The 27,297-nt window shown below is 43.5% G+C and overlaps 1 protein-coding gene across 1 annotated transcript in view; it reads right to left on the reverse strand.

The window, feature by feature from the left end:
• Osbp (oxysterol binding protein) overlaps positions 1-23,687 on the reverse strand; it is a 34,655-nt gene extending 10,968 nt beyond the window's left edge. The window contains exons 1-9 of the mRNA XM_052761706.1: positions 23,131-23,687; positions 18,263-18,471; positions 15,732-15,982; positions 10,409-10,607; positions 10,064-10,166; positions 9,725-9,779; positions 9,406-9,537; positions 2,928-3,173; positions 2,568-2,688 (exon numbers count right to left, since the gene is read on the reverse strand). Of these exons, the coding sequence (XP_052617666.1) occupies positions 2,568-2,688; positions 2,928-3,173; positions 9,406-9,537; positions 9,725-9,779; positions 10,064-10,166; positions 10,409-10,607; positions 15,732-15,982; positions 18,263-18,471; positions 23,131-23,486 (1,672 nt within the window). The 5' untranslated portion in view covers positions 23,487-23,687. The remainder of the gene's footprint in view (positions 1-2,567; positions 2,689-2,927; positions 3,174-9,405; positions 9,538-9,724; positions 9,780-10,063; positions 10,167-10,408; positions 10,608-15,731; positions 15,983-18,262; positions 18,472-23,130) is intronic.
• Positions 23,688-27,297: the final 3,610 nt, after the last annotated feature.

Consider the following 27,297-nt stretch of genomic DNA (forward strand, 5'->3'; position numbering starts at 1 on the left):
CACCCCAAACTGGACATTGTATTATTCACATTTGATCAGTAAAATGAGAAGCTTGGTGTAATGTCCATGGACACACACCTTTAATTCCAAGAAGTGATGGCAGGAAGGAGAAAGGTACATAAGGGTGAGGAACAGGAACTATTTAGGCTTTTAAGCTTTGAGGCTTTTAGCAGCAATTCAGCTGAGATCCATTCAGGTGAGGACTCAGAGGCTTCCAGTTTAAGGAAACAAGGTCGGCTGAGAAGTTGGCAAGGTGAGGTTAGCTGTGGCTTGTTCTGCTTCTCTGATCTTTCAGAATTTACCCCAATATCTGCCACTGGGTTTTGTTTTTATTAATAAGACCTTTTAAGATTCGTGCTACTCAAAGACTCTAAGAGATATTTACACTCAACTTCACAGAAGAATATATATGCAATAGTTGAAACATAGAAGCAACCTGTAACCATCAACAAGTGGACAGATTAAAAGAAAACCCCAGTGTGTGTGCATTTACAATGTAATAGGAGTAGTCAGCTTAAAAAATAGAAATCCTGGGGCTGGAGAGATGGCTCAGAGGTTAAGAACACTGGCTGTTCTTCCAGAGGTCCTGAGTTCAATTCCCAGCACCCATATGGTGGCTCACAACCATCTGTAAAGAGATCTGGCTCCCTCTTCTGGCCTGCAGGGATACATGCAAACAGAACACTGTATACATAATAAATAAATAAATCTTTAAAAAAAAAAAAAATAGAAATCCTAACATTGAACACAGACGATAAAGACCCCGAGATGAAATAAACCAGTCACAAGAAGACAAGTACTTTTAAGTCACAGATCTGTCAAAAGTATATAGATAAAAAGCAGAGCAGTGGTTTTCTGAGTCTGGAGGAAGGAGCGAGTAAGCAGTTACTATTTACTGGGTGGAGAGCTTCAGCAGACAAAATGAAGTATCTTGGAGTCAGACGGTTAATAGTGTTCATATACCATTAGAGATGTAGTAAACAGCACTGGACTATAAACTTGACATGTATGAAATGCTTATATGTGTGTATGTATATAATATATATGTATGTATATAATGTATATATATTATATACATACACACATATATATAATTACAAAATTTGAGGGGAAAAAGCATACAGGAGGCCAAGAGACAGTAGAATAATATATTCAAGATGTGGAGAAGACTATCAAAGGAAGAATTCTACATCCAATGAAACTATCAGAGTCATTCCCAGGTCAACAAAATTGAAATGGTCTTCTATAAGAAACTCTGAAAGGACACACTAGTCAATAACTTTAATCCACATTAAGAAACTAAAGAGATCAGTAAAGCCAGCTATGTATTAAAGATAGTATGTAACTTTTTTCTTATAAAATTTATAAAATATATATATATAAGTAAACAATATAAAATTATGTGATGAGATTATAAACTATAAAAATACAATTTTCAGAGGCTGGAAAAATGGCTCTGTGGTTAAATGCTCTTCCAGAGGACCCAAGGTTGACTGCCAGCATGAATATCTGGTGGCACACAACTGTCTGTAACACCAGCTCCAGGGGATCTGACGCCTTTGGCTTCTGTGGGAACTGCACTGAACACATATATACACCCTCACATGCAAACACACATACACATACATACACAGGCGCACACACACATTAAAAACAGTAAAAATAAATCTTAAAAGGGTTTCTCTGTGTAATAGCCCTGGCTGTCCTGGAACTCGCTTTGTAGACTAAACTGGCCTCAAACTGACAGAGATACACCTGCCTCTGCCTCTCTCGTGCTAGGATTAAAGGCATGCGCAACCAGGCCCAGCAAAAATAAATCTTAGAAGTTATACACACACACACACACACACACACACACACACACACACACACACACACACACGCTGCCAAGTTCTGGTGTGCTTCCAACACTATAGGTCAGGGTTCCTACTCCCAGACTTCATCTTTTGATCCTGACACAAAAATAGCTTGTAATCCAATAAAATAAAGTTTCATCTTACCCAGGATTCAGTCATTACATAAATGACACCTAATCCATCAAGCAGAGGAGAGAGGACCATAGGAGAGAGACTAGCCAAGAAACCTGATCTCATAATCCTAAATGTTCTATGTACAGATGCAACTGGAGTAATGGGGAAATACCATTAAAAGAATTTGTGAGGGCTGGAGAGATGGCTCAGAGGTTAAGAGCACTGACTGCTCTTCCAGAGGTCCTGAGTTCAATTCCCAGCACCCACATGGTGGCTCACAACCATCTGTAATGAGATCTGGTGACCTCTTCTGGCCTGCAGGCATACATGCTGTAATAAATAAATAAATCTTAAAAAAAAAATTGTGAATGCTAGAACCTACAGTCTAAAGTAGTTCTTAGAGACAAAAAGTAAATACACAAAAGAGACAAAGAATTTTATGGCAGAATGGTATAAAGGTAAAGAGGACCTGGCCTCCTTACTCATTTGATAGTTGGGAAGTTAAATGATTGAGGTTGGTGCCTGAAACAGTGGCCTCCTCCTCCTCCATCATGTCAGAACACCTTTCACTGGAACAAACATGGCGGGCAGCCTTACCGAGGGGCATAATGGAGAGGTATTTGCCTCGAAACTTGCTGGTGATTTTGATTTCCTGACGCAATGTCCAGCCATTTTTGGATTCAGCATGGTGCGCAGCAGCAGGGGGATGATGACTCACCTGGATGAAATCAGGTTTGAATTAAGAGAGAAGACTGGAGAAGAGAAAGATAGGCCTATTAATTGGTGATAAACACCCAAGAGTCTCCCTTGATATTTTTACATCTACAACAACGGTGAACAACAGGCCTGGTGTGTTGAACCCTAATGAAAAAGAAGACAGACCAAGCTGACTGAGACTGGCTTCTCAAAAACTACCCAGTCATTAGAAAGGAAAAGTGTTAGGTCTGAGCTCTTTACCTGCTCACAGAGGGATCGATACCCATTCTCCTCCAGTCGGTCCAGTTCGAAGGTCTCCCCAAGGAGAGGGTTGAATGGCTTGCTAGTTCGGAAGACAGTAGTGGAATAGGAGGAAACAGTGAAGGCTGCAACATAGCAGAGCTGTTCTAGAGAGTTCTCACATTTTGCAGCTCTGTCTAATAGCTCATGGTATTCCAGATCTTCAGTAAGGCGCTGAAGCATGGACAAGGGCTCATTAAAGTTTACCTGTAAGGAAGAGAACAGATCTAAAGCTTTTCCAGACATTGACAGGAGAGAGCTGGAGAAAGATGCTGAGATGCTGAGGAGATAAAGCAACAGGAAGAGAAAAGAAGTTGTAGCTCTCGGATTAGACTTCAGATAACCCACTCTCCCTTGTTAGCGTCTATGTCAGTGAGTGACAGGAATCACTGCTTTCTGTCATTTCAGTAACTATAAGCTCCCTGAGATGGAAATCATGCCTCTTCTCTGCAGCACTGCAGACCCAACAACAGCCCGAAGTGACTGACCATAGGAGACCTCATCAGACAGGAACTGAGTGAATGAATTACTAAAGGAATAAAAAATTTCAGGAGTGTACCTAGAGAGGAGTTAGATAGTGAACATTTTGTGGGGAGAAATCAAGGGGTGATAAATTATAAGTACAGACTACTGAAATGATTGCATTGCCAAAGTCAGCTTCTGCCCTGGGCTAGTTGCTTGCTGAGTCTTGGTCAGGAGCTGACTTCTGAGGCTGGACAGTATTGCCAGACATGGATGCTGCTGCTGGGCCTGAGAGGAAACAGGGCATGCTCTCACTTTCCAAATTATAAAGTCAACTTACAGCACCCAATCACTAGACGATGCAAGTATGTGGAGAGCGATGCAGGGAGTGTGGAAGCATTTCTGCTAGGGGAAATGTGTACCCATCCATTCTACAAATATTATCTGAGTGCTAGGTGTGCCAGAGCCCATGCTTCCCACTTGGTGGAGAAGTGAACAGCAGATACTGCTCACACTGCGCCTCCCTTCAGAAAATACGTTAATTTCTAAGGTAACTTTGAAATTTTAAATAATTTTGATAATTTAAAATTTGTTCTAAGGCCAGGTATGGTGGAACACGCCTTTACCTAGTACTCAGAGAGGCAGAAGCAGGTGGATCTCTCTGAGTCCCAAGCCAGCCTGTTCTACATAATGAGTTCCAGAACAGCCAGAGCTACATAATAGAGACCCATGTATCAAAACAAACAAACAAATAAATAAGTACAATTTGCTCTAGAGGCTGGGCTCAGTGGGTAGGAGCTCTTACTCTGCAAGCATGAAGACCTGAATTTGAATGCCTACTACCTGCATTAAAAAAAAAAAAAAAAAAAAAAAAAAAAAAAGCCAGGCATGGCTGCATGGGCTTGTAACCCCAGCACTGGGGGAGTGGTGGAAGGGCACAAGTAGAGACTGGCACCTCCCAAGAGCTCAGTGGCCATTCAGCCTAGATGAAATGGGGAGCTTCAAGACTTGTGAGAGACCATCTCAAGAGAATGTATGACAGAGTGCCTCCCTTGCACCCCCCACACAAAAACATAATTTAAAGAGAGAGAGAGAAGGGGATAGAGAGATGGCTCAGTGGTTAACAGCACTTGCTGCTCCTCCAGAGGACTTGAGTTCTATTAGCAGCATCCATATCAGTTAGCTCACAACCACCTGTAACTCCCGCTCCAGGGAATCAGATGACCCTGTCCTCCAGCCACTTGAACTCACATGCACATATCCACACTCATATGTGTAATTAAAAATAAAATAAATCTTAGAAAGAGAGAGAATCGCCGGGTGGTGGTGGCGCACGCCTTTAATCCCAGCACTCGGGAGGCAGAGCCAGGTGGATCTCTATGAGTTCGAGGCCAGCCTGGGCTACCAAGTGAGTTCCAGGAAAGGCGCAAAGCTACACAGAGAAACCCTGTCTCGAAAAACCAAAAAGAAAGAGAGAGAATCAATTTTGCTCTAAAAGGAAGTTGAGTTCCCAAGTAAGCCTATAACATTTACTTAGTAATAAAGCTACAAGAGTGTGGATATTACGGGCATGAGTTCTAGTCCAGACAAAGGAAGAGGAACAATGTTCCTCTTTCTCTTGAAGACTACTTAAGCACTGTTTCAGTGAACAAAGAACACTTTTCTTTCTTCTTCCACCTTTCTATCTCTGATCCTCTCCTGTGATACTCTTGCCTCAGCCTCCAAAGAAGCCTACACTACAGAAAATCCTTGAAAGTGGTACAGTGACCAACTGGTAACAGTTAAGGCCTGAATCCTTACTGCAGCAGAATCTCTTAGTGGCAACACTTCAGGAAGAATGAAGAAAAATTTTCACACATTCAGAGCAAAATCATGACAAATTGTGTCCTACTGGTGCTAACAGACACAGAACAGAACCTGGACCACAGTCTGGACATCACTAGTCTGTCACCACTTTTCATTTACATATAACCCACCTTCTAATAAATGTTCCAAGAACCCTGGCTTCTCTGAAAGTGCCAAGCTTTATACAATTATTTATACAATGGTCATTTTATCACTCAGAGGCCAAACACAAACACATGAGTTTGAGTATTTTAGGCGGAAGGAAGCAAGGACATCATTCACTGCCAATGAGAGTTAGCAAACCACAAAGAACCAGAGATTAGCAACACCAGGCAGCCATGAGTCCTGGGGACAAAGAGAAACAGGGACATCACTGCACCTCAGAGGCTCAGGGGATATGGCAGAAGCTTAACACCTTGAGGAGCTCAGGGAGGACTATCTGAAGACTGCCTGAGAGAGAGCCTTGATCTCCTACTAGTGTCTTATACTGGCAGTGCCCAGGCAGATGCCCAGGCAGATGCCAGCAGGAACAGATGTTCCAAAATACCACGGCCAACACCAGCTTCCCTGTGATAGAGTGCTGCCTGAAGAGATGGCGTGACTTGTCTGGAGGCAGGTACACAACTACACATTCCTAATGGCGATGTCAATAAGGAAAGAAGACACAGAGGTCATCTAACCCCAGAAGCTGTTTATAAGTAGGATCTACTTTCTGAGACAGTAAGGGCCTGCCTTTCCAGCCCACTTGCCTACAAATCCTATAAGGTGCTCAATGCTTGAACAAGTGGGTCCTTCTCTATTTATGTTTCCCAAACACCAATTATTTGGAGGTTTCTCCAATATATGCTCATTAAAATCTGTAGCATGAACCTTAAAAGTTCTTATTAATAAAATCAAACCTGAGCCAGGTATTGGGGTGAACTGGAAGATCAGAGAACCAGAACAAGCCACAGCTACCTCACCTCACCGGATCCTCAGCTAGTCTTGTTTTCTCAGACTGGAGGCCTCTGAGTCCTCATCCAGAATGGGTCTCAGCTGAACTGCTGCTAGAAGCCTGAAAGCTTAACCAGCCAAATGCTTAACCAGCCAAATGCTTCTTGTTTCTGGTCTCCACGCCTTATATATCTTTCCTTTCTACCATCACTCCCTGGGATTAAAGGCTCGCTTTCTGGGATTAAAGGCGTGTGTCACCATGCCTGGCGTTTCCAATGTGGCCTTGAACTCACAGAGATCCAGAGGGATTTCTACCTCTGGAGTGTTAGGATTAAAGGTGTGAGTGCCACCATTTTCTAGCCTTTGTATCTAGTGGCTGTTCTATCTCTGACCCCAGATAAGTTTATTAGGGTGTACAATATTTTGGGGAACACAATACCACCACAAAAATCCTTTTCTTGTCTGTAGTTCAACCTTCATTTCATTTTAATTAATTAATTACTATCACTATTTATTTTCTTTCTATTTTATTTTATTTTGTTTGAGACTGAGTTTCTCTGTATAACAGCTCTGGTTGGCCTGGAACTTGCTTTGTAGACCAGGCTGGCCTCAAACTCAGAGATCTGCCTGCCTCTACCTCCCAAGTGCTGGAATTAAAGGCATGTGCCACCATTGCCCAGGTATTGCTACCACTATTCCTATCCCAACATCATCAATATTATTACTTTGCAGTACTGGAGATGGAATGTAGGGCCTTAAACATCCTAGGCAAGCAATCTCATCACTGAGCTACATTCTCACTGGTGGGAATCCTTCCTTTTAAAACTAAACCTTATACATGTGTATAAAAACCTATTTGTTTTCTGAGGCTCAATTGATTAATTACTTCAGTATTTGCGGAATGTCCATGCCAGGCAGTAATGATGAGCAGCAAGGACATACATAACAACACCACAGTTCCTATCTCTGAGAAATAGTCTATGAAGAGGTAGGTACCTATGTATCAAGAGACTGAGGAGGGTATTTTATTTCTGCTTCCAAGTACCAGGCTATGAACAGAACATGCAGCTCCCACACCCTAAGTCTTCATTTCTAGACTTTTCTCTAGATAGTTATGGTCAGATAAGTAAGTTGTGGCCACAGAGATTTAAGAGATTAAGAGATTATGTGATTTCCAGGAAGTGCCCTTAAAAGTTACAGCCTGCTCTTATTTTTCCATCTTCTAGCTGACTGAAAAATATCCCTCTGATGGCTCAAGGAGCCATTACAGATCTATGAATTAAGGCACCTAATCATATGTAGAGAGCCACAAAATAGAAAGAAACTTGGTCTTGACACTGTAGGTACCAGCTCTGGACAACCTACTTCTGGATTTCAAAATAAGAATGTGTTAGGCCAACATTTGCTTAAGACAGGTGCCCATTTTTTTTTTTTTTTTTTTTTTTCTGTAAAGAGCTACAGAGTAAATATTTAAGCCTTTGGGACCAGGTGGTCTCTGTCACATCATTCAACACTGCTGTTACAGCAAGACAGCAGCCACAAACAGAAATAAATGAATGAGAATCTCTGTCCCCACAAAGCTTTATTTGTGGGCATTAACCTCATGAATTATTTCATTCCTTTAGATTTCTTCCCCAACCACTTAATAAAAAAATAAAAACACATTCTTGGCTTATGGCTGTTTAGATGGCAGCCAGATTTGGCCCCAGGGCCTTAGTTTGCTGACCCCTGATTCAAATTAATGTGGCTTGGGATTTCTTTCTATAAACCGAACATCTGCCTAAGAGGCATACTGGCATTGCACAAGGCAAATTGGAACTACTCAGTAAATACTTGTAGAATGAATAAGCAAGCAGAACACTGCCAGACACAAACAATGGAGCTTCTTGGAGCACAGGGGATCAATATCTCATCCTGATAGATAGGCTAGAGGTTTATTAAAGAAACACTACAACAAAATCCCTCAACAAAAGGGTTGTAGTCACAGCAAAGGGCCATGGGTTGGTGGGCAAATAAACAGAGTTCAAGCATAAAGAGCAGTGTGTCTGTAAATGCCCTAAGGGAAGAGAAAAGATGCTTTAACACCTGAAGGCTATCCTGACTCTAATCTTCAAGACAGAGATCTGCCCATCAGGAGAAAGCACACAGCCCACTAAGGAACTAGATTATAGTCAAGGCAGCAATGATCCACTAACGGACAGTAAGCTGAGAGCTCACATGACCACACTTCCAGTTTTAAGATCCTTTGACAAGAGCATGGGCAGACAGGAGAATTGCAATTAGAGGGAGGGAGGTCAGCTCAAATCCCATCTCTTTGCTTATTTTTGAGACAAGGTCTCAAGTAGCTCAGGCTGGCCTCAAACTTGATCCATAGTCAAGGCTGAATCTGAACTCCTGATCTTCCTACCTCTACATCCCAAGTGCTGGGATCATAGGTGTGCACTACCATGCCCAACTCCAATATCCATCTTCACCATGGAGATGGTCCTTACCTACTAGGTTGAATAAACTACTTCTGTGTTTCCTTTGTATATAGGACTTCCCATAGCACTAAAAGGAAAAATATCATCCACCTGCTTCCTTGACTATCTCTTTTAATCTATGTATGTTTTGTTTTGGTGTGCACGTGTGTAAGAGTGAGACTTGTCTCACTCTTTAACCCAGGTCAGCATGGAACTATGTAGCCTAGGCTAGTCTCAAACTATTGTCATTCCTCCCAGTGCTGGTATTAACAGGTATGAATTACCACACCTAGCTACTACATTCCTTTATTTTAATTTGGGAGGGGGTAGTTGTGTATGTATGTAGTGAGTGAATGAGTGCATGTACATAGGAAGGCAGACACAGATGTCACCAGGCTTATGTTCTTGTGCTTACATGGTAGTACCTTTACTGACGAAACCATCTCTTCGGTCCCACTATGTGCTTCTTGAAGACAGTATCAGTGCTGTGTTATCTGTGCATGCCTCACACCTTGCCTGCCTGCCACAGGAATTGCTCATAAATTCTACCAAACATAAGCAACTGACTCTAGATGATCTGGAAACATACCAGATCCATAGCCAGAACTACACAATCTGACTTAAAGGGATGGTTTATGACTAGCAAGGAAATAAAGACCATGCTTAAAGCTGCTCCAGTGTGGACAGAGTGCCCCTGCGGTGGAGAGGACACCAGTCTGGGTACTCGAGGACCTCACCGGCATTGGGATCTTAGAGAGCTCTTTTCCAATGCAGTTCTTCATGATGCTCCACAAGTTGAGGCTGTAGTTTGGCTTATATGGTATTCTGGTTCTCTTTTCCTTCTTGGTCTCCTCCAGCTGATGCTTGTACTAGAAGCAAAAACAAAGCCATTCAATCAGCCACAAAGAACAAAAAATCTGCTATCTATACCCTTCCCTTCCCCCATGCTTGACAAACAACAACAGGAGTTTCTATTTCTCTTAGCACTTCACAGACAAATCCTTGGGAATCAAAACTAAAGTCCCTCGACTCTGACAACTTCCAAATAAGAGTTACCTGTTCATCAAGGCTGATGTCACTGCTGGCTCCACTGATATTACTACCAGTACGTCTTCATGGATGAAAAACAGAGGAGAATTAGAAAAAAGACCAGAATTAAAGTTTGGGCCTCATCAGTTCTTTATGAAGCACAATCCAAATACACTGCACACACTTAGAATGGGTATGCTTTTGGGGTCTCTGGAGTATTCAATGTGTAAGTGCTAACAGTTTTCCATCTACTTATCACAAAGGGCCCACATCTTAGCAACTGTCACCAGCTCAGATTCTCATGGGAAGGATTCTTATGATATAAATACACATGTTCATTTTCTTCAACAGTCAAGGACAACCTACTTGTGGCCCAAATTTTCAGGCATGGTGATAATCTCTGGTGCATCAAAAAATTCATTCTCGTCATCTTCATCACTCATGTCCCCTTTGCCAGAACAGCACTGATCTACAAGGAGAAAAGCCTCATTTGTTTTCTGTGCTTACATTTACCAATGCCTAGCACAGTGGGTTCTTTTAAATACTGATCACAAACATGGTAACAATGGTAGAAAGCAGTGGAAAAGCCAAAAGAAATCAACAGCTCCAAAAGCATCTCACACGAGCTACCAATTGTAGAGAATTTCTTCTGTCAACTGCGGAAACCACCTGGATCATATCGAATAGCTATGTAAGAGCTAAGTTTCTCACCTTTACCAGAACCAGCACTGCCTGGAGTGTTTGCCGGCAGCACCGTGGCTCCCCGGAAGGCTCTCTCCAGGTGATTGTGCTGCTTCGCCAGCTGCTCAAGAGTCTCCTCCAGTCGGATACGCTGGTCTCTTTCATACTGTAGTGACTTCTGCCACTTTTTACTATGAGTCTGGGCTAACATGAGGAAATCTCTGCAGGCCTGTCCAGAGAAAGTGCTGGTTATGTCACCTCAACTAGTCAGACTCCCCACAAAGTAACCTCATTCTGGGAACATGAGAGAGCATATGACAATTAAATACTTCCTGCTATTTCATAGTATCAGGGACAGCCAGCTCTGTGCTGCAATCAAGGTCAGACTTGGGAAAGAGTGAACACCGTTGTCATAGTTCTCCTATTTTCCTGGTCACGAGGACTAAGCAAATACCAAGTGAGCAGCAAACCCAGACAAGGCATTTGTGGCAGCAGCACAAAGGGCGGGCATGTGAACTGCACCCGAGATCTACTGGCTGAAAGATAAAGTGCATGACAACTGCTTTCAATAAACCAACTAAACTCACATAACCCAGCGCTGAGGACTGAGACACCGTGAACAGAGTCCGCACTCACTCAGACTAGAGATGGGGTAACTTGGCTTTGCTTTTACTTTAGTCATTTAGGAACCAACTGATCTTAAAAATTAGAACACTACTTGGTGAATCAAGGATGGGATGTAGAAAACAACAAACAACCCTCTGCCCCCCAATCTGATTATCTCAGTCCCTTAACTCACGGCTAGGATCAAATCCTAATTATGGTTACAACACAAACAGCCCTTCTAAGTATGGCCACCATCGACCTGAAGCCTCCTCTCTGCCGCTGTTACCTCTATACTGTACAACACAGCCACACCGAACGCACCATTTCTTGAACACACAACTTTCTTCCAGCCCTGACTATTTAGGTATATGCTATTCACTCTGCCTACACTGCTCTTCCCTCTCCCCTTTCTCTAAGAAAGGAGAGGACCTATAAGAGAAATGGTACTTCTATGACACCCACACGCCAAAGCAACCAGTTGCTTCTTCTATCTCCTTACCAGTTTCAGCATACTTCTACCTAACACACGCACAGCTGTATCATGACTGAGTTTCTATCTCTCCAGAAGGATCACAAGCAACTTTAAAACACATTTTACAGCTCACTCATATACAGGTCTCCAGCTCCTAACACAAAGCAGGAGCCTCATAAAGTTTGCTTAATAAATAAATGAAGGAAGGAACCAATGTAAGCTTGAAAGTGTATTCTCTGTTACAGAGAAACTAAAGGGTTCTATTAGAATGTCTGCTCCCATGGTTTCAACAATTGCCTACAGGTCCACCAATGGCTACTACATCAGTGATTCCAAATTGGACTCTCTGAGTTTCAGACCAGAATATCCAAGTGCCTCTTCAATGGCTCAAAGTAACTTCAAAATCAGTGGGTCTCACGCTTGATTCACCACATTCTCTTGCTGCCTCTTGTTTCTTCCTTTGAATTTCTCCATCACAAAGCGGTTCCAAAGGCCTTCAAGCTGTCCAAGCCTATGGGGCGTCTGGCTTTCAGTTTTGCTTCCTTCTTCACATCCAAATAGCAAGTCCTAGTGACTCTCCTTTAATATTCTGGAGTCTGTAATCTCTTTCCATCCCTCCACGGCAGAAGCAGTGGAGCACACATCTGGAGTTGGGCTGGTTGGCCTAAATCACAGCTTTCCTGCCATCTAGTTAGTTACAGAACTCCTCTGCGCTTCACATTCATTGTCTGTAACAAAGACTAACAGCAGAGACCACCTCTGAGTTATCACTTCACATACAGTGCTTAGAACCACACTGGGATCACAGTAAACATTTAGTAAGGCACTAAGCCAGCTTGCTTGTCTCAAAACTGGCCTCAGCCTCTTCTAGTCAGCTACCAGCAAGCCCACTCATCTTCATCTGCACTGCCCCAACTCCATCCAAGCCTCACCTCTAGCTACTTCCCCAACAGCCACCAGCAGTTCCCAGACTCTGAGGAGAACAGGTCCACATATAGCTCATCACCACCCCAACCAATTCTTCTCCCTTACTCTTTCTTAATAATACTGATAACAATTAAATTTAGCAAGAACCATTGGGCATGGTGGTGCTTGACTTTAATCTCAGCATTAGGGAGGCAGAGGCAAACAGATTTCTGTGATTTTGAGGCCAGCCTGGTTTATATCATAAGTTCCAGGACAGTTAGAGCTACACAGAGATCCTGTCTCAAAAATTAAAATAAAATAAAAAGTTATCAAGAGATAGTTGGACCACCAGGCACTTTGCCGAGCATTTCAAATCTATTTCCTAAAGTCTTTCAACAAAACCATGAAATATCTACTAGTATCAAAGCATTTACAGATATGAAATAGAGGTCACAGAATGGGTAGGTTTCCCTGGGTTATGCAGACAGTGCTGGAGTCCAAGTCTATATTGCCTTCTTTATAGGAAGATTTTCATTCTCTCTCAACATTTAGATGCCATATTGGCTTCTTTAGCCTTCCTAGTACATGCTGAACACCTCCAATGTGCTGCCTATGTCTATTCTGTCATGTCACATAGCTGCTCAGACAGGCTTTGAACTCTTGTTCCTCCTGCCTAAGCCTCCAGAGTGCTGAGATTAACAGGCATGTGTGACCATACCTGGCTTATTGTAAATATGCATATTGTGATTATCACCTGAAAGATAAGCAGATAACAACACAGGATAAAAAGTGCATGTCAGGCAACACCTAAATAATAGGGACACAGGCAGTGAACAAGAAAGCAAGGGGGAGAGAACAGCTTACTTCTACCCAGCTGTTGGGTGACTCAGTGTGTGTTGTGCTGAGGATCGAATCCAAGGCCTGGAGCATACTAGGCAAATATTCTACCACAAAGCTACAGTCCCCTCCTCCTGAAACTTTGGTTCTGACTTCTAGGAGATCATTCCCTGACATAATCTAGAACTTGAGGATAAATAATTCCCCAAAGAACAAAGATGAACAATTTCCAAGAGAGAAAAGGCTAAGGCGAGGCTTTGGTTTTATAAAGCAGGGGTGTCTTATTTAGAAAAAAAAAAAAAAATTCCTATTAGAATAAAAAAGAAGACTGTCAAATAGTTGAGTGTTCATCTGACATTGACAACAATTAGCCATCATTCTTAGGTGACTGTGATGTCTGGAGTAGTTTTTTACTAAAGAGTATACATATAGGACTTGACAATTAACCCAAAATTTTTCTTTTCAGGATTCCTTAAAGATGTCTCCACCCCTAGAAAGCGGGAAGTAATTTTAAGAACACAATGCCCACATTTCCCAGAAGTGGGGTGGGTAGTTTTTGGTCGTTTAATGAGTTATGGATATTGTCATTGTTTACAATGGTTGGTTACAAGTTGTTGACTGTTAATGGTCAGGAAAAAAGCTGAACAAGGAGATTAGATTCAGAGGTTTTATTTAGAAAAAAAAGAAAGAAAAAGAAAAAAGAATATAGATATGAAGCAGATAGAATCTATTCTGAGAAAAAAGATAAAAAAATAATAGGATAAATGGGTAGATCACTGAATCTACACTGAAAAGAAAAAGGGGGCCGGGCGGGTGGTGGCGCATGCCTTTAATCCCAGCACTCGGGAGGCAGAGCCAGGTGGATCTCTGTGAGTTCGAGGCCAGCCTGGTCTACCAAGTGAGTTCCAGGAAAGGCGCAAAGCTACACAGAGAAACCCTGTCTTGAAAAACCAAAAAAAAAGAAAAAGGGGAAGATATAAAAATGACAAAAGGTAGATTATTGAAACTTTTATGAAAATATGAATATGGTAAGATAAAAAGGTCAATTTTTGAATCTACTTTTAAAAAGGAACTACTTGTTTTAAATAGGATAAGTAGTGAAATTTTTTGTCTGAGTTTATCAAATGTTACTGGACTGGACATTGTTAATATATATAATGGAGTTTTTTTGTCTAAATCTGTCAAATGTTAATGGACTAGACATTGTTAATGTAATTTTTGACTGTATATATTATATATACTTATTAGTTTTTCTTGTATTAGTTATAAGCTTTTTTTAAATTTTAGACAAAAAGAGAGGAAATGTGGTAGTATTGTGTTCCCCAAAATATTGTGTACCCTAATAAACTTATCTGGGAAAATGGCTTGGAGGTTAAGAACACTCGCTGCTCTTGCAAAGGACCTGGGTTCGTTTCCCAGCACCCATATAGTAGCTTGTGGCCACCAGTAACTCCAATACCAGAGTTCCGATGCCCTCTTCTGTCCTCCATAGGCACACAAGGGATGTACAGACATACATGCAGGGCTGAGTGTTGAGCCCTGAAGGTGTTCAACACTCAAAATAAAGGTTAACACAACTGCCATCAAGTAACAAGAAACAAAATGAGAAAATGAAATTTCTCCTTCATCACAGGAAAAGGCCTTTGATCTTCAGGCACTACAAGAACTAAACTAGCTCTTCTCATGATCATTCCCTAAACAAAGGAAATCTGGCACTTGTGAGGTAACTTTACCCATTTAATTAGATGGGGAGAGAAGCTCTGCAAAACCATTTCTCACAGAATACTTGTCTCACTTACGAAATGTCCTTCTGTGTTTCTATGTACACAGGACCTAAAACAACCTGTCAGGTAATAATCAGTTACCAGGAGAGGAAAACCAGCATTGTAAAACTTGGTATTCCTTTCACTCCTAGCAATACATCAGTAAGGCCAGCGATGCTTTGTATTTACCCACAGTCTTCTAATGCCCAAGTGGAGGAAGTATTCTGGAATCAAAGGCCAACACTGAACTAACTAGTATTACAAGTTCTCAGCAGTGCTCGAGCCAGGCCCTGCTCACCATTCCACATGCAGGATGCCTGACCATGAAGGAAGGGTCTGACTCCAAGGAAGAAGGAAGCGAAAGAACACAGCAGTGCAAAGGATTCAAGAGGCTCTTTCAGCTCTGACAGATTAGGTTTGAAAAAAAGAGCAAAGAGGCAAGACCAAAAACAAAAGACATTCAGGCACTGGACTAACATAATAGCACCTCAGATACCCTGCCACTCAGAGAAAGAAGGCTGCACCACCGGGCTCCTTACTACCTCCCGGGCTGATGTGATGTCCTTTTGACCACTTGAGCAGAGCACCGTCCACCTGGACAGCCAGTCCTGTTTCATGCAACAGACAATGTAACCTAAAGCACCTGATCATCGAAGCAAGACCTAGTATAGTCAGCGAGCGCTTTACCAGCTAGTTCCAAGAGGCTGGGAAAGCATAACATTTCAGAAGGGAAGTGTCAAAAAGCCAGAGGAGCACCATCTTTACTCACATTGATCATGGCATTGGATGTTATCCTAAAGAGCGTGGCTCGTTCGTTGACTTGTTTGATTTTCTCATTGCTCTCAGCAGGCAGCTTCAGGGACTCCAGCTCACTGAGGGAACGCTGCAGGGCAGTGCCATGCTTAGCTATCAAGTCATTGCATGTGCTCAGGTCCTCCACTTTGCTGGAGAGTGTTCGGAGGGTGTTCTGAAGCTCAGTCTTGTCCGTTTGTGAGACAGACTCTTCATCTCCTGATTCATCTGTAGGGATGCCAAGGTTAACAACGTCTGCCTCCAGGATCAGGACTGAGAGTTAGAGCCCCACCTACTTGGCTCCAAGTAGACCACCATGCTTCACTATGTGCATTCTGAGCAACTGAGGGCTGGCAATTCCAGAGGATTCCTCTGCAGTGTGGCCCATGGCCTATACCATACAGACTTGAGGCACTTCATAAAGGTGCACAGTCTCAGGTCACACTCCTAGACACTTAGATTCAGATGATGAGTGGCAAGGCCTAGAAACCTGCATTTCTCTTTTAAATTACATGTATTTATAATTATATTTATGGGGGCAAGGGTAGGATACATGTGTCATAGTACATATGTGGAGGTCACAACCCACAGGGGTCAGTTCTCTCTCTCCACTCAGGCTGGCTAGCAGGTGCCCTCACCGGCTAAGCCACCTCACTGGCCCAGAATCTGTGTTTCTAATTGTGACCAAAGCAGTCCTAATGTATGCTGAAGTTTAAGATCCACTGACAGAAAGGATACTATGGGAAACCAGATGGCTCCTAGAATTAGGAACACATAACTAAACCTTTCAACTCTTTTTTAAGGCACCATCTCACACAGCTCAGGTTAGCTTTGAACTCCCTTATGTAGCCAATCTGACCTTGAACTCCTGATCCTCTTGCTCCAACTCCTGAAAGAGTGACCACTACATCTAGTTTATGCTGTTCTGGGGAATTAAAGGCTTCATACATAGTAGCTAAGCACTCTTACCAACTGAACTACATCCCCAGCAACAAGCTTTTAAACATTAGCTTGAAGAGTCCAGTGTAACCCAAACTAATCATTACTGCAAACCCACCATTATCTTTAGGGAAGCATGCAGGCCGTCTGCAAAATGGGTTGAGAAGTGCAGAGCAGCTTCTTGAGACAAAGTCTACGTCACTAAAAGCTCTGTTCATTTTTCTTCTCCAAGGGAGAGCTGAACTTCATGATGAACTTATTTGACCCTAAAGCCACTGCAAAAGCAAAACAAGATAGCTCTCAAATCATAAGCCAAGAGGGACTTGGTACGGCACTTCTCCCCACCAGCTTCGTACTTAACCATTTGTCACTGCAAACTGCCTTTCCAGCAGGGTCACTCCTTTGTGGAGCTGACAGCAGCCTTCAATTCAACAAAAGGAACAAGAAAAGACCTGTCCTTTCTGCTAGACCGAGGCAGGGGCCAAGGTCACAATGTAACCTGTCACCACAAAACTGATAAAGCAATGAAGTTTCCTCTCATGGCTTAACAGATATTAGGCACAGTATGAGAAATGATGGAAAACAAGTTAGGCAACTGGCAAACAAAAGCCAGAGCTGACCGTCTCAGTTCTCTGCCAGTAAGTAAGCTCAGTAGGACTATCAGTATCTTGAGGGCAAATCCTATCATTTTCTTTAGAAAAAAAAGCTAATTTAAAAAAAAAAAAAGATTTTTACTACTTTAAACTGTGTTTGTGTGTGTGCCCTTAGCAGTCAGAGGCAGCGATCCTCCCGGAGCTGGAGTCACAAATGCTTGTGAGCTTCCGACACAGGCGCTGAGAACTCCTAACCACTGAGCCATCTCTCCAGGCCCGATAAGATTGTTTTTCAGGTCATCTATCAACTCTGTTACAACTTTAACAAATAAGAAGCTATCAGAAGCTGGCCTAAAACACCAGCACTTAAGACTGGAGACAGAGGGATCAGGAGTTCAAGGTCGTCTTAAACTACAGATGGAGTGGGGGGACACCCAGAGAAGAAAAATATACATAGGTCCAAACAATGAGTTGTAAGATTCCTACTACTGAGCTAGTAATGAAGTAGTTATGTGTCAACTAACACTACAAACAAAAGCACAGGCCAGGTATAGTGGAGCATGTCCTTAGTCCTAGCACTCAGGAGGCTGGAGGATGGGGTAAGACCTTGAATTTAAAAAAAAAAAAAAAAAAAAATTAAAAATTAAGCATAAGTGCTATGTCATATCTCTAGTACCAAGGTTTTTCAACTTCGGCTAGTTAATTCTTTGTTGGAGGGTGGGGGGCTGTTCTGTACCTCATAGGGAATTGAGCAGTTTCTTTGGCTTCTAGTCTCTATGTGCCAGTCATACCCCAGCTTCCATTATTTTAACTAAAAATGTCTCCAGACATTACCAAACATCACGTGTATATGTAGGACTGAACTCAGTTTCCAATGAGAATTTTGGGATATCTCGGACATGGGACATAATCAAATACACGGAAGTCAAGGGTGAAAACTTGGGTTCCTTAGGCCCAATGTTCCTTTGCTTCATACCTGACTCTGCCAGCATCTTCACAGCCTTGGCCTTGGCCAGTTCCAGGGCTGTCACCCAGCGCTGCCTCTCTACTTCCGAGCTGGCCTTCAAGTGGTAGGTCTGAGCACCACCATTGGAAATGATAAAGTTGCAAGAGTCCTCCACAGTGATGTTGGCTGTGGCGAGGTTGATGGTACCACGGCAGGTGTGTCTCATTTCTGCCTTGGACCTGCCATAGCAAGACAAAAAAGGCTAAACAGAAAGGCAATAGACATTTGTCCTGCTCTGCTTTTAATTTCTTTTCATAACTCTGAGCACTTTGAAAATTAAGTAGTATTAGGAATTAACAATCTTCTTACAGTTCTCTCAACCCTTGGAAATTAAAGCAGTGGGAAATTGCTTTCAAAGCTAATAAGCAATGTATGAATCAGATTTTATTGCCCCACTGTTCCTCTTACCATTAGCTTTAAAAATACAGTCTTTACTGAGCTAGAAATGCATGAAATATTAATTCATCAGTTAATTAAGTAAAACTGAATGAGTTTTGACAAGCGGATACAATTGTGCAACCACTACCCCAATCCAAGTGAAGAACATTTCCCTCACCTAACAAAGTTCTCTCGTGCCCATTTGCAGTCAGAAACTGCTTTTTACTTAGCAAGTTATAAAACACTTTATAACCTTGTGCAACAAAAATTTTTGACACTCTCATTCTCTAAGAATAGCTCCATTTTTATACACTGTGCCACCCCCTCACTGTAAATCAGCCCAAATGAGAACTGTCACGCCACACTTAGGATTGTATTGCAGAAGCATATAAAAGGCAAACCTTAAGTGATTAGACTATTAATTATTATTGGTCATGGCTCAAATGATAAGAAATAAGAATAGCTACCTGTCTGAGACAACAAAGAATAACCACAAAAGAATCACCAGGCATTTTAATCTTCCTGGAAAATGTAGTTTCCTAAGTTCCAGACTTTTATTGATAGGAACTCCTAAGCCATCCTATTAATAGCCAGGAAAGACTCAGCAGGTCTGCACTCAAGAGGACTGGGTGTAAAAATTTCCCCAATCTCTACTGACAGTTCTATTAATAGACTAACTTTTGAACTTTACAACATTACTTGGTGACAACAAGCCACAAAGCACTTGACATAAAATATCAGGATTCACATTAAAGATTAAACTCCCAGCACCACTGATCACACAGAGAAAAGTGTGCTCATTTCTTCTCCACTGCTGCTATGCCCAGGGACCTTCACATTGAAACCACAGTTTTCCCTGTCCAACTCGGAACATAAAGAGGTCAAAGTCCTTTGCCACAGTACAACGCAGTAGAGCCAAGCAGCCAAACACACCTGGTACATCCAGAATTCCTACATGCCAGGAAGGGCACACACCCTTCCCCAGACACCAAGATTTCCTATGTTTGAGAAAGTCTGTTGACTGCCCTTAGGAAGAAGACAGATCCACCGTTGTTCATTTCATCATGTGGAACTTTTCTTTCTCTAATGTGCTAATGAGCAATAAGGGATCATGGGGTGGGGGTGGGGGTCTCAAAGGACTGGCCATCTTCCATGTCCTGCACCTGCCACTGTAACGTGAATCCCTGCTTTTTCTATTCTTACCTCCCAGTCCCAAGCTTCAGTTACATTATGAATAATGCAGGTTGAATTACAGACCCACAGCTGAAAGCTAGCTTACCCTTACTACTTGGGTCTTCTATCACATTCCTCCTTATTGGTACTTTTCACTAACAGGCTCCCAAGATCTCTTCTGCCTCCACTGTCTTCACACACCAAAGAAGTTTCTCAGATAATATAAACTCTATAGCTGTTTAACAGACACTAAGGAACACTGAGAAGGAAGCAGGCTTGACCACAGCTCTTAGGCTTGGGCAAACATACCTATGGTTATAAATGTTTAAAACAGAGGCAGGAAAAGATTCCGAGTGTAGGAAAAGTTCTTCAGTCATTACAATATTACATGGTTATTTTCTGGCTAGAAAGTTCTTGCCTGAAAAGGCCAGGTGAAATAGTAATTTAATCTCCAGAAGCTAAAAGGAAAACTAATACTATAGCCTGGGGTGTTTTGGGGAGAGCTGGGATTCTGTACAAGAGAGCAAGTGATGGGGCATCTATGTAAAGAAGCAAAAGAAAGATTGAAAAGGAAAGCTTGCTCATGTCTGTTCTTCTCTGCATCAGAGGATGGAGTCTATGAAGGAAAAAAGTATTTTAGAAATGGCATATGTCAGAGAGTAGGTTTTGGACATGTGACAATCAGAAAAGGAACAACATAGTTAAGCAATTCTAGGAAAGAGATGGGGATCACAGGCACCCTACTAGGAAGAATAAACTGCCAATGCTGTAGGCAGGAGGTACTTCACTGAAATTCTGGGAGTGTGTGGTAATGTGTAGATTGATAAACTGGACCCTGTGGATTGGCTGGTTTGTGTGAATGGGACCATCCTAGTTGGAAAGGACAGGCTAACGGCATATTTTAGTGTGTTTTAAAAGGAGTTTTCATGGAGTTAGCTACTGTGAGAAAGAAGGTAAAAGTAGCAACAAATACGAGGGAGAGAGCAACAGGTAAATTATTAATGTCCAAGATCAACACTGATCAAGATTGACACTGAACAATCAAGTAGCCTGCAAAGCAGATCATGCAAGAACTTGGTTGGATTAAAGACCATAGAATAGTCTTAATTTTTCTTAGATTCACTTTACGTGGGTTTTTTGTTTGTTTGTTTGGGGTTTTTAGAAACAGGGATTCTCTGCGTAGCTTTGGCTATCCCGTAAGACCAGGCTGGCTCGAGCTCACAAACATCTGCCTGTCTCTGCCTCCTGAATGCTGGGATTAAAGGCGTGCGCCATCACCACCCAGCTTATTTTATGTCTTTTGACTACATTTATGTATGGGCAGTAAGTGGCTCTTAACTATTGAGCCATCTCTACAACCCAAGACCATATGATATTAAAGTCCTTGGATAATGTACATTTTTTTTTTCTTTTTGAGACAGGGTCTCACTATGTGGTTCTGGCTGTCCTGAAACTTGTCATGCAGACCAGCATGCATCAAACTCACAGAGATCCACCTGCCTCTGCCTTTTGCTGGAATTAAAGGCTGGTTATCATCATGCCCAGCCCTTAATGAACAATTTTTGAAAATGAGGAATCAGTGTTATTAGTGATTTATGAACCAAGTTAGGATATGAATCAACTTAACATTAGAATAATAGTCAATTAAAACAAGATATGAGCTTGAATAGATGGGAAAAAAAAAAACTCTGGGCCAAACTAAAACTTTAGATGTATGTTACAATCCTAAACTGAGTGCTAGATGGGCAGAAGAAAGGGGCTGTATTAAAACTAATTTAGAATACACAATGCAAATGCACCTACTCACAACTAATGTTGCTTAAGCATGGAGGATGAGCTATCTTAAGGCATCTTCTATGGTTGAGAAGGGACAAGCATGTTCTCACAACAACCTCCAATTCTTATCTTCAAACTTTCCTTAAAATTCCCTAAGAGACAAGCCAATGCTGTTGATGAGAAAGTTATTGGTTCACTCTGAGCTTCTTGGTAGCAGAGTGACTACTGGTGAAACTGCAAAGAAATACAGGCTGAGCCACTCTTCTCATCAGTGTGGTGGCTTCCCAAACTGGATGGCCTTTAGGAAGAGAATTCAATTAGAAATGGAATTACACTAAGCAAATTCCTCTTAAAGTATACTTCTGTACTTTTTGCATGAAACACATTATAACCGTGATCCATAAACTGTGTTTTAGGTAATTATCTCTGTATCTAATTGGTTCATGTGACACTAACCTAGGTTTTAGGTTATATTGGTATGAATAGTAGTTTCAAATCCAGATTTCTCCAAGACCTTGGGACAGCTGCCCATGCTAAGTATGCTTCCTTGTCAGGAACATGGGAACATGTCCTAACTCCTAGGGAGCGAGGAGATCTACGCATACTGAATGAATGTCCCACGTAAGGCATCCAGCCACAAAGCCCAGCCATTGAGAATGCTTATGACCTATCCCCAAATCACCTCTCAACACCTCTGTCTAGTAATATAAGCCCCAGAGTGTGACATGTTATGACCACGTTATGAGTCATAGTAAGTATACATTAGCCATACCAAAATAAGCATTGGGAAACTTTAATAATCATTTCAAAAACAAGCATTTAATAAAATTAAATCTTAAGTAAAATTAAAAAGAGCACAGAACTGCTGGATAAGACAATCATTCCTGTGGGAGGAGGTGGGGCAAGAAAAAGTAAAAGCTATGTAGAGTACACATCTCCACTCTGGGCTGTCCAGACCTAGAAAGTAAGCGCACACTTGCAGAGGTAAGACATATGGTGGACAGAATCCCGAAGTCTCCCTGTCTGTGGAGTTCTGATGTCTGAATGTGTGGAGTGAGCAAGCAAGGGCAGATACTATCAAGAGTATATCAGGAACCTTTAATTTTAGAGACTGGAGCACAAAGAGTTAGGAGTTAGAATTTCCACTGTAAGTTCCTGAGAGGCAGTGCCCGGGCTGGGTCTGTGCCCCTCCAGCCTCACAACAGTGCCTTACTTGCAGAATTAGCGATTGCGCCCACGTGGTAGCGGAAATACAATGGCAGAGCAGATGCTCTCCAAACAATTGCTGACAGGAAAGACCCAGGGATGGAGGCAGATGAGGTACCAGAGACGGGTGATGGCGGGGACAGGGGCGGTTCTGACTTTTGCAAGCTGTCAACCTGTACAGGTGACAGACAGACAGGGACCTAGAGCGACCTTGGCTGCGAAGCCGGCCGGCAGAGAGTGACAGCGCGGGTCCGTGGGCTGCACTGGGGGAAGCCAGGTGAGCGCGGCGCCCCGGAAGCAGTTACCTGTAGTAGCTCAGTAGCCCGTTGCTCAGCACGAACCATCGCCGCTGGTAGCCTTTGATGTAATTGGTCCATTTGAAGAGCCAGCCCTCTCTAGCAGAGCCCGAGCCCCCGGCGCCCGAACCACCCGAGCCCGCGGCTGGCGGTGCAGAGCCCGGGCCGCCCGCCGCCACTCCCCCGGCCCCGGGGCCCGGGCCGCCCGCCGCCGCTGCCGTCGCGGACGCCACCCCGGAGCCGGGCCCCGCGTCCCCGCGTCCGCCGCCGCCTCCCACCGCGGGTGGACCCGCGCCGCCGCCGCCCGGAGCTGCGATGGCGGCCGGGCCCGGCCCCACTACTCCTCTCAGCTCGGTCGCCGCCATGAGCCGCCGCCGCCGCCCGGAGAGACACGACCGGAACCGCCTACGAGCGCCGCCACCGCCGCCCGGAGCGCCCAACACGGCTAGCGCTTCAGCCGCCGCCGCGCAGCGTCCCCGCCCCGCCAGCCCCGCCGCGGGAAGGAGGGCTCGGCCGCCGGGAAGGAGGGCGGCGATTGGTGCCGCCAAATGTCACTTGCGGAAGACCCCGCGGACATTGGCATTTCTCTCGGGCCTGTCATACTACTCCGCCCAGTGAGAGGCTCGGGGCGCGGCGCGTCCTCCAGGCCTGCTTGCGATTGGCTCAAAGGGAAGCCAATCAGGCAGATCTACGAAACCATTGGTGCTTTTCTGAAGTCCGAAGACGGGAGAATGCAGAGCGCCCGGCCGGTTTGGCTTCCGATTGGCTAGCACTTCCGTCAGTCATTTCAGTTTATGCTTCTGTCACTGCCACGTCACCCCCGCCCATCGCTCTGCCCTTCATCCTCTTCCGCCCTTAGGGATTGGTGGTTAATATCAGCTGCTCAAGCCTTTCCTCCAATTATTGAGCGCGTTGAGGTAAAAGGGGCAGAGCCCGGCCGTCGCATCCTCATTCTTATTTTTTATTGGCTGACATCTATGTCTTTCACACATCGATGGAGAGGCGGGGCTATGATTGGAGATGATTGGTTCTGGAAATTGTCAGTGAAAGCTGGGGAAGGCAGAGACATCAAATAAATTCCTGGATGCACGAGTGGGCCGAGCCCTTCTGTTCGCAGCTTTAAGGAAGTGGTGGACGTCTATTAGTGCTCTTTGATGTGGGCGTCTTGTGGAATTCCTTCCTTCTGAATTAAGATTTGCAGATGGTCTTGATAGAGAGAGATGGATGGTTCCTGGGTCCTCCTAGGGATTCCCTTCTCAGGCCTTGCTTCCTGAAGAACGCAGAAGGAGCTTCCTCAGCCCCCTCCTGGACCCACGACGCCTCCCCTCACCCACACCTCATTCCCTTTCTTGGTTTATCCTCTTTCTCTTCATTCTAGATTGTTACACACTTCTACTGATTCCGACCATCTATTTGCTGACATAGTTTCCGGGCAAAAACCTACCTGCCTTTATATTTCTTTTCCAGATCTAAAGGCCCTTGCTAGGTTTAGTGTGGTAAAAAATACGAATAATTCTCTTGCTTGTTGTTGGATTTTTGTTGTTTTGTTTTGTACTGAGTGTTGAATCATTGAGTTTGTTGAGTTTAATTACAGCTTGTGTTGGGGGTCACAAACTCAGTAACTAGTGCAGCATCGAGCTATTGTAAACTATTATAAAAATACCCAAAATCTGTACTTCAGGAACCTAGTCCCTGTTACAATTTAGCACTTTGAGCTGGCAGTAGTAATAAGATTTAACTTTTATTTATTCTAATTATGTATGTGGATGTGTGTCTCTGTGTGCTTGTGTGTCAGCACTTGTGTGCAGGTACTTGTGGATGCCAGAAGAGGACATACGACCCCCTGGAGCTGGGGGATTGTAAAGCTGATGGGTAGCCAACCCATAGGGATAATGGGAACGGAACTTGAGTTCTAGAAGAGCAGGAAGCACCTTTAACCATCTCTGTTAGGGTCTTAGAGAATCCCCCAAGAAAGACCATCAGTCACGTATGCAATCAACAAGAGCATTTATTATTTCCAACATGTTGGGGTGGCAAATAGCGACCCCGAAGGGAGGTCACAAGCTTCTTTGAAGCAGAGTTAGGGGGATTCCAGGGAGGAGGGATTAATCTGGTGCTGATTGGTGGAGGAAAGATTAGTCTGGGGGCTGACTGGTGGGAAGCTCTAGTGGTTAGGAACCTTCTAGCTGCAGGGCAGGGGAAGCTATCTTTAGTGAGCAGAAGGCTTGAGGAGGGGGGCCGCTCCTGATGAACCAGCAGAGGCTGTGGGTCACTTGCTGATTGGTTGCCCCTGAGTTGTGGTCTTCCCGAGACCCCGCTTACTCAGCTCCAGGCAGTTCCAGTAAACTCAAACTAAGGCCTGGTCCCTGGCAGGGCTATTAAAAACCTGTCATGGCTCTGGTCTAGCTCCCTGGCCCCCTCCCTCTCTAGCTCCAGGAGTTGCTTTTAGATCCTGTAAAGACAATTTTCCGCATCGATGTCAAGAAAGTAATCTAAACCAGGCAGTGATAGTGCACGTCTGTAATTCCAGCACTTGAGAGGCAGAGGCAGGAAGATCTGTGAGTTCAAGGCCAGCCTGGTCTACAAAGTAAGTGTCGTACAGCCAAGGACTACATAGAGAGACCCTGTCTCAAAAAAACAAAAAGGAATAGCTGCCATAGGTTTCACCTGGTAGTGGTGCCTTTAAACCAGCACTCAAGAAGCAGAGGCAGGCAGTCTGCAGAGTGAATTCCAGGGTGGCCAGGGCTACAAAGAGAAACCCTGTCTCCAAAAGACAAAAGAAAGTCATCGAGCTTGTTCTGTTTGGAAAGCCTGGCTTCTCACTTGGGTTAAGAACAACAGGAAAAAGGAGAGACCTTACAATAACGCAGTTGTAATAAAGTTCGTTTGAATTTTGACCAACTGCAAACAGATGTAAAAATGGGAACAGTGCTGCCTGCCACGTGTCCCTCCGTCCAGTGTGCCGTCACCAAGGAGAAACACACACTTCCAACCCAGGAAGCTACTTTAACATCGCTCACCCAGGGACAACATTTTTATGAAGTCCCCGTGATCTTGCAGCACAAGGTATAAATGCCATCAGTGAATGAAATTTTCTTGCCAAAACAATCGAAACTGAATCAAATAAAGCCTGTAGATCTGAACTCTTGTTTCTAGGGGCTAGAGAAAGCCACTCAATGATAGATCCAAGGAGACAGCCAAATCAAGAATGTGGGGTCGGGAGAGATGGCTCAGTGGTTTTCTGCTCTAGCTCAGGAATTGCTTCTCTCAGCTCAAACCAACAATCACTGGTCATTCCAGCTCCAAAGACCCGATGCCTCTGGCTTCCTCTGGCACCTGCATTCACGTAAACATACCTACACAAAGACACATGATTTTAAAATACTTATTTTTAAAGAATGAATGTAAAGACTGAAGATGTAGCTCATTTGGTGGAGGACTTGCCTGGCATGCACAAGAACCTGAATTCCCCCCCTAGCACCACACACACCAGGAGAGGGAGGCAGTAAATTTATTTAAGGCCAGCCGGGGCTACATAATAGGGTGATTCTGTTTGCTAACCAACAAACAAACTTAAAGACACAGTCAAATACCAGACTGGATTCTGGTTCTGCAAAAATGACTTTTAGACCTTTTTTTTTTTTTTGTCAGCATAGTTGCAAAACTGTCTAGTTTTACCAGCCTGTCGATAGGCAGTCACATTAGTTCAGTGCTAATGTGGGAGATCTGAAAACAAATGTTTAAGTTTGGAAAACTGGCCAGGCATGGTGGCGCACACCTTTATCCCAGCACTCAGGAGGCAGATGCAGGCAGATCTCTAAGTTCGAGACCAAACTAGTCCACAAAATGAGTTCCAGGACAGCCAAGGCTGTTACACAGAGAAACCCTGTCTCAGAAAACCAACCAAACAAAAAGATTTGGAAAACTATGCGAAAATATATAGAAGTGAATGTTACACTCTTAGTAATTTCCTTTGAAATGATTCAGCACAAAAGGCAGAAAAAGGAAGACAGCCACTGAATCACTGTGTAAATTTTCATCAGTGAGACAGAATATCTGAGAAACAACTTACAGTAGGAAGAATTTATTTTGCCTTAAGTTCTCAAAAGTTCCTGTTCAGTGTCTCTTTGTTCCACTGATTCTGGGCCTGTGTGATGAACATGGAACATGGGGAGC

Source organism: Peromyscus californicus, unplaced genomic scaffold (assembly GCF_007827085.1).
Source record: "Peromyscus californicus insignis strain IS unplaced genomic scaffold, ASM782708v3 Scaffold_4__1_contigs__length_199733344, whole genome shotgun sequence".
Taxonomy (NCBI): Eukaryota; Metazoa; Chordata; class Mammalia; order Rodentia; family Cricetidae; genus Peromyscus; species Peromyscus californicus.